General features: G+C 45.4%; 1 protein-coding gene across 2 annotated transcripts in view; it reads left to right on the top strand.

The window, feature by feature from the left end:
• Window positions 1-91: 91 nt before the first annotated feature.
• Rcd-1 (Required for cell differentiation 1) overlaps window positions 92-11,950 on the top strand; it is a 30,610-nt gene continuing 18,751 nt past the window's right edge. The window contains exons 1-6 of one of the 2 annotated variants that reach the window (XM_089545560.1): window positions 92-238; window positions 507-625; window positions 2,444-2,512; window positions 4,044-4,164; window positions 5,749-5,836; window positions 6,915-7,021. In XM_089545560.1, the coding sequence (XP_089401686.1) occupies window positions 227-238; window positions 507-625; window positions 2,444-2,512; window positions 4,044-4,164; window positions 5,749-5,836; window positions 6,915-7,021 (516 nt within the window). In that variant the 5' untranslated portion in view covers window positions 92-226. The remainder of the gene's footprint in view (window positions 239-506; window positions 626-2,443; window positions 2,513-4,043; window positions 4,165-5,748; window positions 5,837-6,914; window positions 7,022-11,950) is intronic. The other variant, XM_089545561.1, reaches the window with a different exon arrangement.

The following is an 11,950-nucleotide window of genomic DNA, read 5'->3' as shown; positions in this document are numbered from 1 at the left end:
TTGTCAGACACAAATTTTGATAAAGGTCAACATGGGTTCGAGAGTTTTTTACTGTAAGAAACTCTATGGGTTCGAGACTAGAACACGGACATCCGGGTAGTCGATAAAAAAGGAACGCGAGCGCGTTCGCACGTTCAGTCTGCATCAGTTGCAATTCAACGCGTACTGAAGCTAACTAGCTCTGAAATACATTTTTTATCTTTAGCAACTGTTTTGCAGAAGTGTTATGAACTCTTCGGTAAGTCGCGCTTTCTTGGGTCGATGCCGACAGAGCCCCGTTCTCTTGTCGCACTGAGATGCAGGCCGTCGGCATTGTTGTGGCATTGTTATTTGTGTTTGCAGGCCTGCAGGGATCTTTTAAAACGACTCGTCAGTGTTTGGCAGTATATTTTATCAACTGTCAGCGGTTTTGTTGAAGCAGCGGTTCCTGAAAATGTCGCGATTGGCTTGACATTGCCGAACCTTGCCGTGCGTTCATTGCACTCGTTTGTATTGCTGGCATGCAGGTCCTGATGAACGTGTCGCAGCACTCTGTCATGCAGACTGTGGACAAGGAGAAGATATTCCAGTGGATTATTGAGCTCTCCAACCCTGAGACGCGCGAGAATGCGCTTTTGGAACTCAGGTTTGTGAAACGCTACTGCATACGCTTGAGCTGGTATGCATAAGCCGTTACATGACATGGCCCATTTCCGCGCGAGATCTTTGCTCGAACTGCTTACTTAAACAAAAGAAAAAAAAAACGAAACCGTCTATCTGGTTACAGTGTAATCTGGTTGTCTCGTTGCTGTTCACTTCGCGCGCTTTGCACTGAATGCATGTGTTGCGTCTGTAAGACGCGCTTTTGCCCTCCTAGGTTGCGTTCGATAGAGCATGTGTGGGTTTGCTTCTTGATGCCGCCGAAAGTGAAGCGTGTGAATACGTGGGGTTGCTGTAAGTTTATGATTACGACTGGCACAGTTAGCGATAACATGTTTACATTGTGAATGCAGTCGGTTCGTAGAAAGCCGCCGCGGTGGCTCACTGCTGACCCGAAAGACGCGGGTTCGATCCCGGCCGCGGCGGCTGGAATTTCTTTGGAGGAGAAATTCTAGAGGCCCGTGTACTGTGCGATGTCAGTGCACGTTAAAGACCCCAGGTGGTCGAAATTTCCGGAGCCCTCCACTACGGCGTCTCTCATAACGTTAAACCCCATTAACCAAACCAAACCGGTTCGTAGAAAAACAAACAGTATTTGCTTGAAGTCGTTGGTTCAGCTTAATACACACAGGTGAAATAAGGGGTACAAGCTTTCACCTGGCCTGGTGCTCAACTTATCTGGGGCGAAATGCTTGAAAAATGGGCCTTGCCCCCCCTCCCAAGCGGTATAGACGAAGATACCTTGTGCCATGTTGCTCTTTGGCGAATAGCTGCCCTTGCGCCAAAAAAATGAATGAAGTCATTGGTTTACTTTACCTCAGGTCTTCATTGAGTGAACAGGAAGGAATGTGATTACATCTTTTAGTCGGCTCTTAGCACAGCATAGAATGATAAATTATGGTGCAGCTTGGTCTGGCAGTATTATTGTGGCCTTTCAATGCCAAAGGTATAGCAGGACACATGCAAACAGGTTAACAATTGTAACCTACCATGTGGGAATGCCTAAATAGCTTTGCGTTCAGGTTTGGTTTGGTTTGTTGGGGTTTAACATCCTGAAGCAAGTCGGACTATGAGGGACGCCGTAGTGAAGGGCTCCGGAAATTTCGAACCCCAGGTGGTCGAAATTTTCGGAGCTCTTCACTACGGCGTCCCTCATAGCCTGAGTTCAGGGCGACGAGAACTAAGAGCATTCTACTCGGTTGACTTAATGTTTGACACATTCACATTTGAGATGGTATACATGCAGCAGTTGAGCTAATAGTTTATGTCTGATAGTAGAAATTTAATTTAGATGGAAGAAATTTTAAAATCTTGCCACTCTATCATTTATAAAAATCCAGGTTGTGACAGTCTTAACAGGGAGCTGTGCCTTGCACTACAATCGGGGAGCAAATTGGAACATAACTGAGGTGGACCTATCATGAAATTAATTTGGGGTTGTTTCATGGCATCTAATGCATCTAGTCTTGCACAATTATATTTTCTTTACAGGCAATGGAGCCTTCTTTTAGACATCAGTCTTGCATAGGCTCCTGTAGCATTGGGCAGGGCCTCTTCCTTCCCACTGTCCAACAATTGTTTATCAGCAAAGGGGACATGCCGGTGCCTGGTGCACATTCTGTGTACTTTTTAAAGTGATATTAATTGAGCAGATTGTTAGCCCGAGTACCCTTGTCTGCTCCTGAGGGAACTTAACCTTTTGTCTTTACTTTTTGAGGGCATATTCACTGCTCATTACGAGTTGCCAGGAGCGGATTATTTATGCAGCCTTTAAATGGAGCTAGTGAATTTCACTTGGCTTCAGGAGACTGTGCACTGCCCATGGAGCCAGCCTGCTGTGTCCTTTGCACCTGCTGAGTATCGGCATTGTCCTGTAGGTGACCAGCGTTGCCACTTCCATGCTTCCTTTAACAGTGCTTGGCCTCTCCCAAGTTATTGGAAGAAAGAGGGCTGGCAGTCTTCTTTCTTGACGAACAAGGCATTAAAGCCTGGTTCGTCGTGAGCTTCATCACACCACTGCGGCCACAAAGGCTGCCAGCAGTTGCCTTTCAGCAATTGATGAATATAAGCTGTGGTTTGAATTGCTCTGTTCGACAGACTTGCTGTTGTCTTAAAATTTGGGTGAGAACTAAAAAGTTCTGTCACTGAAATTTGCTTCAGCACACGTTGCTTATGTGCTTGCCAAAGAACGAACACACACGGATGGATGGATGGATGATAATGGCTTTACCCTTTGTACCGGGCGGTAGCTTTCGCCACCTAGCCTATACTTCCCCCATTGTTAATTTATTCTTCTTTTCCCTTTCTTTCACTTTCGCTCTTACAATGTCTAGTCTGGCTATCCTTTTCCCCTCCAAGTTCACCCCTCCCTTGATTTCCTCCACCAATCCTCCACCTCCCCTTCGTCAATGTCACGCTTTTCCCATCCACTCGCCCGTCCTCCCCCAGTAAATCCCAGCGCTATCTCTATGGCTGTTGCTGCCCCCTCTGGGAGGGCTGGGCAGGGTTCTGCGCACCTCAGAACCAAGTGCTCTGTGGTCTCCGTTTCCGTTTTGCAAGCAGAGCACAAAATATCCACTTCTGCAAATTTGGACCTATACGTTTTTGTTCTCAGAGTCCCTGTTCTAGCCTCAAAAAGCAGTGAACTGCCCCGCGAATTATCGAATAATCGCTCTTTTTTGATGTCCTGTTTTCGTGTCCTATATATGCCTAGCGCCGATTATTCCTGCATTCACATCCATGAAATGCACAATGTGGCTAGTCTCTTCATGTAACACTGGTCCAGTGCATGCTAAGATCTTAAGGGTAGTTATTTTTTGCTGCCTTATTGTTTTTCACTGTAATAAAGGCAAGCATGGAAGCAAGGGTGAACTTGCAGCACAGTGGCCTGAGGTGGTGTGTGCATTTGTATTTAGTATGGTTGAATTTTTTTTTTAATGGTTACATACAGAGAGTCCTGCGCTGGGCAAAGACCTTCTCAGTTTTTTTATTGTCATGCATACACTTACATCAGACTTGTAGCTGTACTCATACCATGGCTCATAGTGTGAACAGATCTCTCCTATGTAGAAATGCTTTCCACATTTCTTGCCTTTTGCTCAACCTTTTTTGTTCTCTTTGGTACTGATCTGCTTCAGCTGCAACCTCTGCTTAATATTTCGCTTGGTGTTGCAGCTTCGGTCCAGCGCTGCAGCAGCAAGAACCTGAGAGCATGTAGCCACAGTTGTTCTACATGCACAGTGGCACAATATTTGCCTTGTCATATCCTAGTGAGCTCAGCTATGAGCACAATTCGTAGTGTGATTCAGTGTGTAGTGAGGTTGGGGTGAAGAGCCTGATGCCGTGATGTAATAGCAAGGATGCTGTATGTGTAACTGCTAATTGGAAACTCCATTGGTATGCAGCAAAAAGCGAGAGGTTGTCCCTGACCTGGCACCAATGCTGTGGAACTCGTTCGGCACCATTGCGGCGCTTTTGCAAGAGATAATCAACATCTACCCTGCCATCAACCCTCCAACACTCACTGTAAGCTCCATTGTTCTCGGCCTTTTGTTGTGAATGAGCAAAATGCAGTGCAAGTTTAAATTTCTTTTTATTTATTTTTTTTGGGGGGGGGTTGTCTTTTGTGCAAGGTTGGAGTTCATTCCTGGCAGTTGTTGGTCAAGTCTTGATTAGACAATCTTCGGCTATGTTTCTAAGCTTGTTTTGCTTTGTATTACCCTCACAATAGAAGTCTTATGTGCTTTCTACTTTTAAAACCTGTTGATCACTGTCAGTGAAAAGATTGCACATAATTGAAGATGTATTCTCAATAGCCAGAACAAGATCAGTAGTTTTCTAGGTTATAGAGTTATGGAAGTTCATGATGTGCAGTATAATCTTCGGGATACGAATCTCGCGAGGCTGTGGAAAATATTTGGATAATTCGAAATGTGTATTGTCTTAAACCAGTAAAATTTGTTTGCCAAAGCATGGGAAATATATTTATGCCACTAAATAGAATTAATTTACGGCCGTGTGCTGTGACTCACTCGCGATGTCAGCGTTGTACAGGCTGCGCGCTGTTGCTCTATGCTTCCACTGCATAGTGCACATTGATGATCTCGACGTAGGAAACGTGCATTAACGGCTCACATATTTGTATTATCCGTAATGGCATGGGAGAGTGTTCAAACATTTAAAATCTTGCGCATTGTGTACAACGTACTCCAGTGAAGAAATTTTACAAATTTATATCGAGATTCTACTGTAGTGGGTATGTGCAGGTGGCTAACGGTTTCTGTATCCTTGCTTCCATGCTTAACCCGCTGAGGGTCGAATTTTTTTCTAAAAAAGAAACTTTTCCAAATGGCCAAATTCTTTTATTGTGGATATCAATAAACAAAGTGACTTAAGCTAGCAAGGAATCTGAAAAAAAAAAAAATAAAAAATTGGAGGACAGTATTCTGGTTCTGGCACCGCTGAGAACTGGGAAAATGTTCATTAGCAATTACAAGTGCGGTGGTCCTTGAAGCATTGCTCTACGCACAGTACCTTGTCACGCTCTGCATATAAAACACTTGTCTGCCTCCCGTTTGGGTCCTCAAGTTGTGTTGGTGCATCGACACCTTTGTTGTGTGGCTGCCTTCGTCCGAGGTCTGGAAACTCGGTAAACAGGAGGGCAGTAATACTCCGCAAGCATCAGTAATAAACTAAGGACAACGCCAGTAAAGATGGAAATCAACTTTTGCGTGCCTTCGTTACAATCACGCAGTGAGACTGAAACCATGAAGGTGCGTCGCAGCAACCACGTGACACGTTGAAGACTGAAATCTGTTTTCTCTTCTGCAAGGTGGCATGTGCAATTTTTTAACAATTCTTGCAAGTCCTGTGTGGTGGCAGCACCGCCCAGTGAGCTTGTATCGAAATTTCAAATGTAAGGTCGGAATCGTTCCCGTATGGCGAAAACCCTGTGGGACTGAAATCTGCCACCGTACATGAACGGCACAAAGCCATCAAAGGTTTAGCTCTTGGGTGCCGTCACTTTTTAGCTTCCTGTTACGTATGAGAGTAGTCCGCCGCTGTTTTTGGGCCTGCTTTGACTTGTTCCCTTGTGTTAATCCTGCGCAGGCACACCAGTCAAACAGGGTTTGCAATGCCCTGGCCTTGTTGCAGTGTGTGGCTTCACACCCAGACACCCGCACCTATTTCCTTGCAGGTAAGGTATACTCCGTTCATGTGGGCATTGCCCAGTTGTAATAGGAGCAGTTCTTCATGAGCTCCTTGTTGTCTGCCATTGTCGATGCCTATGGCAGTATGGGTAGATTCATAATTCCGTTCTCTCGGTGGTGCAGTACCAGTTTTGGCACAACTGCAATATTGGAGCAATCTCAAAATGTATTGGAAACTGCAGTTTTGGCTTAAAAAGTATGAAACTCAACCACACACGCACATGAGAGAGAGAGAGAGAATGAGTGATTTGTTGCTATTAATGTTGGGTTTTCAGGTGTAATAAAGGTACCAGAAAAATTTTTTAACTTCGGGATTCAAGGGGGTGGAGGTGTGGAATGCATGCAATAATTTGTTCACTTGCCGCTGGTTACTTGTGCATAGCAGTACAACTATAAAAATACTCACCATAACGGGCATAGTGTAGGAGGTTTGGTCGGCACTGAACCTGAGAAGGGAAGGAAGTGACCGTAGTGGTTAACCTTTGGTCTAGGTGTCTAAATTCAGTGCATGAAAGCATTGCAGTAGGGTAGGTTATCTGACTGCATGTGTGAACAAAAGTGTCGTGCCTATTGACGAGCAGCTCAGTAAGAAACAGGAAAGAAATTTACAGCTGGTATGTGCCTGGTGTTTGCAAAATTATTTCAGAAGCATTGTTCTGGTGTGTAAATGGGCTGGTGGTTGCTGTACTTACATTGAGTCTTGGGAGCATACAATACATTGGAGTTTACAAAAATACATTATGTACTGTATCAATGTTCGATACTTTATTTTTTGTTTTGCTTTTTTTTTTTTCATTTGAGTCTCTGCAGTGCGTAATGGCATTCATATCTGTGGTGCACAAAGTCTGTTTAGTAATGGTGTTGAACAGGTCTTGGTAAGAAGGGCAGAGTTTTTTTTTTTTTTTTTGTAAGAAGTATGGTACTGCCATTTCTTGTGAGATGTGGGCATTGGCAGTAGTGAAGGGAGCCAATGTATATTGGGTGTTGAGAGAACCTGGTGTGCATATATTTGCGGCTTCCTTCTCCATGTTTGGACGAAATTTGCATTTCTTTGTTTCCTTGCAGCCAACATACCCCTGTTCTTGTACCCTTTCCTCCACACCGTGAGCAAGACGCGGCCCTTTGAGTATTTACGACTCACAAGCCTAGGTGTGATTGGAGCTCTAGTCAAGGTGAGTGCCAACTAGTACGAGCTGGAATGGGCAGCTGAGTGCATGGCTTGCATTTGGAATCTGACTCTACTGGTGTCGACTACAACTGGCGCTTTGCACCTTTTCATTCAGAACCGCTTGTGTGCTCCATGCTTATCTTGACTACTTTGCGTTACCATGCAGTTTATTAGCGGCGGTCCGTTCTGCTTGTACAGTTTCAGTCGTCAATTGGTGCATGCCTTGCAGATTAGCTTTTTCTGTGTCCACCATTTCGAGTGTCCAAAGTGTGAGCAAACTGCGGCGAGCAGTGGTCGGCTGTGTGATTACTGCAGCTACAGAAATGCAATGACCTAGGTGGCAAGCTTGGGCAATTGGCTCGCAAGGAAATGCAGCAGCTCTGGTTCCCGTGCTAGTTTGGCCTCTGGTGCTGTGTAACATTGGCTTTGGAGACGGTATTTTTTAATTTTTTTTTTGCCTTGTCCAACTCAATTGCCTGCCTTTCACTTATTCTTCGGAGCCTTCCGCCAATGTGTGGGCAGATGGATGCGAGCAGTGGGCTCAGTTTTGTCCCCCATCGCTTGAGTAAAGAGATTAGAGCTGAAGTTGCAGCTGCCGCATTCCTGAAAACAAAGTGCAATGCAAAACCACGTTTGCACTCAATTGCTAGCCCCTTTTTTTTTTTCAAAACTGCAATGCACTGGCATCTTGAGCGTGCTGTGTCAGCAAGCAACTTATTGAGCTCACAGCTGCTTGTTGGCGGAAGGAGCGTGGTGTTGCATTTTAATGACCTTTTAGTGTGTTTGGAACTTGGTGTCTTCATCTTAGTTTGTTGTGCTACTGAACCGGAGGACCAGAGTTCCCGACCACGGCGGCCGAGTTTATTAGATACAGGTGGAATGCAAAAAGGCTCTGTGGGCTGTGCGATGCCAGCACACGTTATAAAAAAAAACAAAAAAACCAGGTGGTCTAGATTTATTCGGAGCCCTCCACCACGCCGTCCATCATAACCTGTGTCGCTTTGGGACTTCAAACCCTTCAGTTCACAATTTATAAACATCTGACATGTGCTTGTGAAGCTGAGCAACACAAGTGTTCCATTTGTGCAAATTGCAAAGCTTGTATCCTCTGCCACTGAGAGCTTGCATTTCTGCACTTGCATCATGTGGCTGCATTGTGCTCACTTTCAGCGCTCCTGACAGGTTCACAATATGCATGCTTTACTTGTTAGGTCATCGTATGTTACTGTTAGTAATGAGTTATGCAAGCTGTGTATTTTTATACATGCTTGTTGTGACCAGTTGTGTTGTCTGCTTTTATTCTCAATAAAGCTGTGAGCATGTGGGTATGCTGTGGCACTTGCAATTGCTTTGTGCAGCTGACTGTGAATTTTGTTTCTTTATGCAGTTCTTTCTTTTTGTAAGCTCTGTCCATACCTTACTAGTGGACCTCATTTCATCAGCATGGGATTGATTAAAGTGCAACGCCTGTCCCCTGGAAAGGAAAATTGTCACTTTTAAAATTAGTAACATCTCCCCATTTTTGATGCAGTTCTTTGCAGCGGATGCCAGACATAATTGTCATTCTGTTTTATGACTTCTACACAGGGGCCCTTGAAAATCTACTCAATTGTCGTGCTTAGAAAGAACTTCTGTGTCACTTTCGCAGCAGACTGGTTTGTTGCGCAGTGTTTCTACTGCATCTCCAATTTAAGGGGGGACACTGGTCTTGAAAAATTTTTTTTATTAATTTAGCCATAGTTATGAAATTTTCAGGGCACATGTATTTTTGCGCGCTGATTCTAGATATGTCATTTAATTTCATGTAAAACAATTCCTTGAGCACTTGTGCACTTTTTATGCAAGTATTTTGCGGAGAGTTTTGAAGAAAATTTGCTGCAGGAAACTCGCTGAAATGTATGCCATTGGGTTCTCTTAACACCAAGGAATACAATAAGGGTGAAATTATCATCCTGGCTCTCATAGAACTTGAGTAATAGGGTACTGAAGCTGCCACGTCAGAAGCAGGAATACACACTTTCCTTCTCATTTCTGAAGCGACAACTTCAAAACTCTATAACTGAAGTTCTATGATAGGCAGGAAGACAATTTCACCCTTATTGTATTCCTTGGTGTCGAGAACCCGATGGCATACATTTCAGCGAGTTTCCTGCAGCAAATTTTAATAATTTTCCGCAAAATACTAGCATAAAAAGTGCATAAGTGCTCAAGGAATTGTTTTACATGAAATTAAATGACATATTTAGAATCAGCACACAAAAATACATATTCCCTGAAGGTTTCGTAACTGTGACTTCATTAATAAAATTTTTTTTTCAAGACCAGTGTCCCCTCTTAAGCATTGCTTCGTGTAAGCATGAAAATGAATTGCAGACTGTGGCATTGTGCTGCATGCTGGGGCGTACGTACAGATGACGCACGGGGCTTCCCAGCGATTGAGTCACTGAAACGGCAGGTGTTTTGCAGCTGTTTGGCTATGACTTGGTGACTGAAGACGAAGACGGCGTCCCGCAGCCAAGGCTATGGCTTAATGGAAAAGAGCTGCCTAACCCACTGGCAGTGCTGCACAGGTTGACTCCAGCACTGTGCGACAGCGCTGCCGAACGCCTGCGTGCCGCCCGTTCTGAACACCCGATATTTGGAACGCAGTCTTGTCGCTCCTGAGACGCATGCCTTTATGTGTTGAGTTTAAATGTTGCTTTTTGTTTGCTGTTCTTGTGTGGCAGTTATGTTTTTCATTGTTTGGAGGAATAAAAGTGGTCAGCATTGTGTGCATATCTATGAAAAGCAACAAGTATTCACATGGCACTTATGACTGGGCAGTGAACAAAAACAAGTATACTTAGCTGCACAGCCCGCATGTTTGCTAAAGCAGTGGTTCACTGGAAGTACATTATAAGGGATATATAAATCAGTTAGCTGGTCTAGCATAACATGTCGGTGGCTATGTTGGTGGCCAGTGTACCGTGAACTGCTCGGGTTTTTTGAAAGTTTTAGTCAAGAAAAAATATATATATTCATTTCTGCCATTGAGTAAGGCTTTCTAGGAGCTTCATGCATGCGGTCACCTTGTGTTGCTTTCAGAGTACATGCACACAAACCTGAAAATATGCGTATGGAATGCTCTAATCATTGCACTACAGTAGTGAAAAATGTGACGTCTGGGTTTAAAGGTTATTTAATGCCCCCCTTCCCAGTCTACTACTCCCCGCTTCTGCCATATCCCCGGTGCAAAAGGCAGTTCAATGGCTTGTACCAAATATCTGAATGCCATGCTGAAAATAGAGGCTGCTTGCTGCATATTGTTGTTTAGTGAGATGGCCATTTATGGTTTCTTTAAGGGACACTGAATATAAATCAATCTCATTTTTGTTTTCAGTTGTCAGTAACCCTTTGTTTTGACTCTTTCTGGCTATACTGATATTTGTTTAGCAAATGATACATTCATTGCTATTAAAATTGATTTAAAAGCATTTTTTTCCTGCTTTTTAATTCAAACTTGTCATGTCAGCAATGAAAAGCACTCCATAATCTAGCTTTGGAGACCTGCATACATCTGTCTTGCATCATCGCAGTTTGCTTATGAAAACGGCCAGTAGCGGCAGTACTTGCATGTCACTGTATGACCTTATAGTGTGCCATCGTGGTCCGGCCGCAGAAGACGACTGCAGCCTCGACACGCCTGCCAAGCACACGCAGACTGGATTTCTTGCCTGCTCAACTGCATGCCAGCGGCGCACTGTCCCGTTCCCACCTGGCTGAGCGAGTCCTGCCATATATATTTGTGGAGACACGACGACTTGTGTCTGATTCATCTCCACAAATTTAGTGACTCCGAACTTCGTTAGCCGCCCCTGCCTTGCGCTTGCATAAGCCTCTTCGCTAGGCCTACCACTGCCCGGAGCACGAGACCCCGCCTACCTTTCATTGTGCAAGCCATGGCCATGGATCCCTCCACTCATGTGCCGTCTCCGTCGCCTCTCACGCCGCCACCAAATAGTCCACGGTCTCTGCCCTCAAGCTCCCAGACTTCTGATCATTGGACTCGGAACTTTGGTTCTTCACCATGTAGGCCGTGTTCTGCTGGCACCGCGTCACATCGCAGGTGACCATGTTCAACCATGTCACTGGTGCGCTCACGCCTACTACTGCTGCGGTTGTTGCGACGTCCTCCGCACTCTGCTTGCCGATCGTCCTTACAATCATCTTAAATAGACGCTCATCCAGCAAACTTCCTAAACGGAGCTGTGTCGTCTGCCACAGCTTCTTACATCAGTAGAACTCAGATAGCAAGTCTACCGAGCTGTTGCGTTGCATGACCGCCCTGGCTGGAGACTTGGCTACTTCACACGACAGTGCTCTCCTGCGGTAGCGCTTCCTGCAGTGCCTGCCACCGCAAGTGCGCATGATCCTGAGTGTGTCTTTGTCTCAGACCCTGGAATCCCTGGCTATGCTGGCAGTTAAGATTATGGACGTCGGTTTTCCCTCCGTTGCTACAATTCATCGCCCTCTTGCCCCTTATCTAGCAGCTGCTGATGATTTCTGTGCCCGCCTCACCGATGCTAATGAGGAGCTAGCCTGATAGGTAGCGTGGCTTACAGCTGAGGTTGCAGCCCTTCGTACTCGCCAGCCGCGTTCATCTCCACCCCGTCGTACCATCCCCAGTCCTCCTTGCAGCTGTTCTCTGCCCTCCAGGACCTTTTGCTAGTACCACTGCTGCTACGGCTCTCACGCAAGCCACTGCCGCCAGCCCTGCTCCTTCGCAGGAAACGGTTTGGCCGAACACTGAAGGCGACCGGTGTGCTCGGCCTCTGATCCATTCGCCTCTTCCACGTCACTGACCGTGTTATGAAAGTCCGCTACCTCATCAACACTGGTGCTGAGGTCTGTCTTCTGCCTACATTGGCTGAGCGACACCGTCCTTCATACTCCT

The sequence above is a fragment of the Amblyomma mixtum genome, chromosome 5, assembly GCF_055824585.1.
Source record: "Amblyomma mixtum isolate Tamu chromosome 5, ASM5582458v1, whole genome shotgun sequence".
In the NCBI taxonomy this organism is placed as follows: domain Eukaryota; kingdom Metazoa; phylum Arthropoda; class Arachnida; order Ixodida; family Ixodidae; genus Amblyomma; species Amblyomma mixtum.
This window is presented reverse-complemented; position numbering and strand designations above follow the sequence as displayed.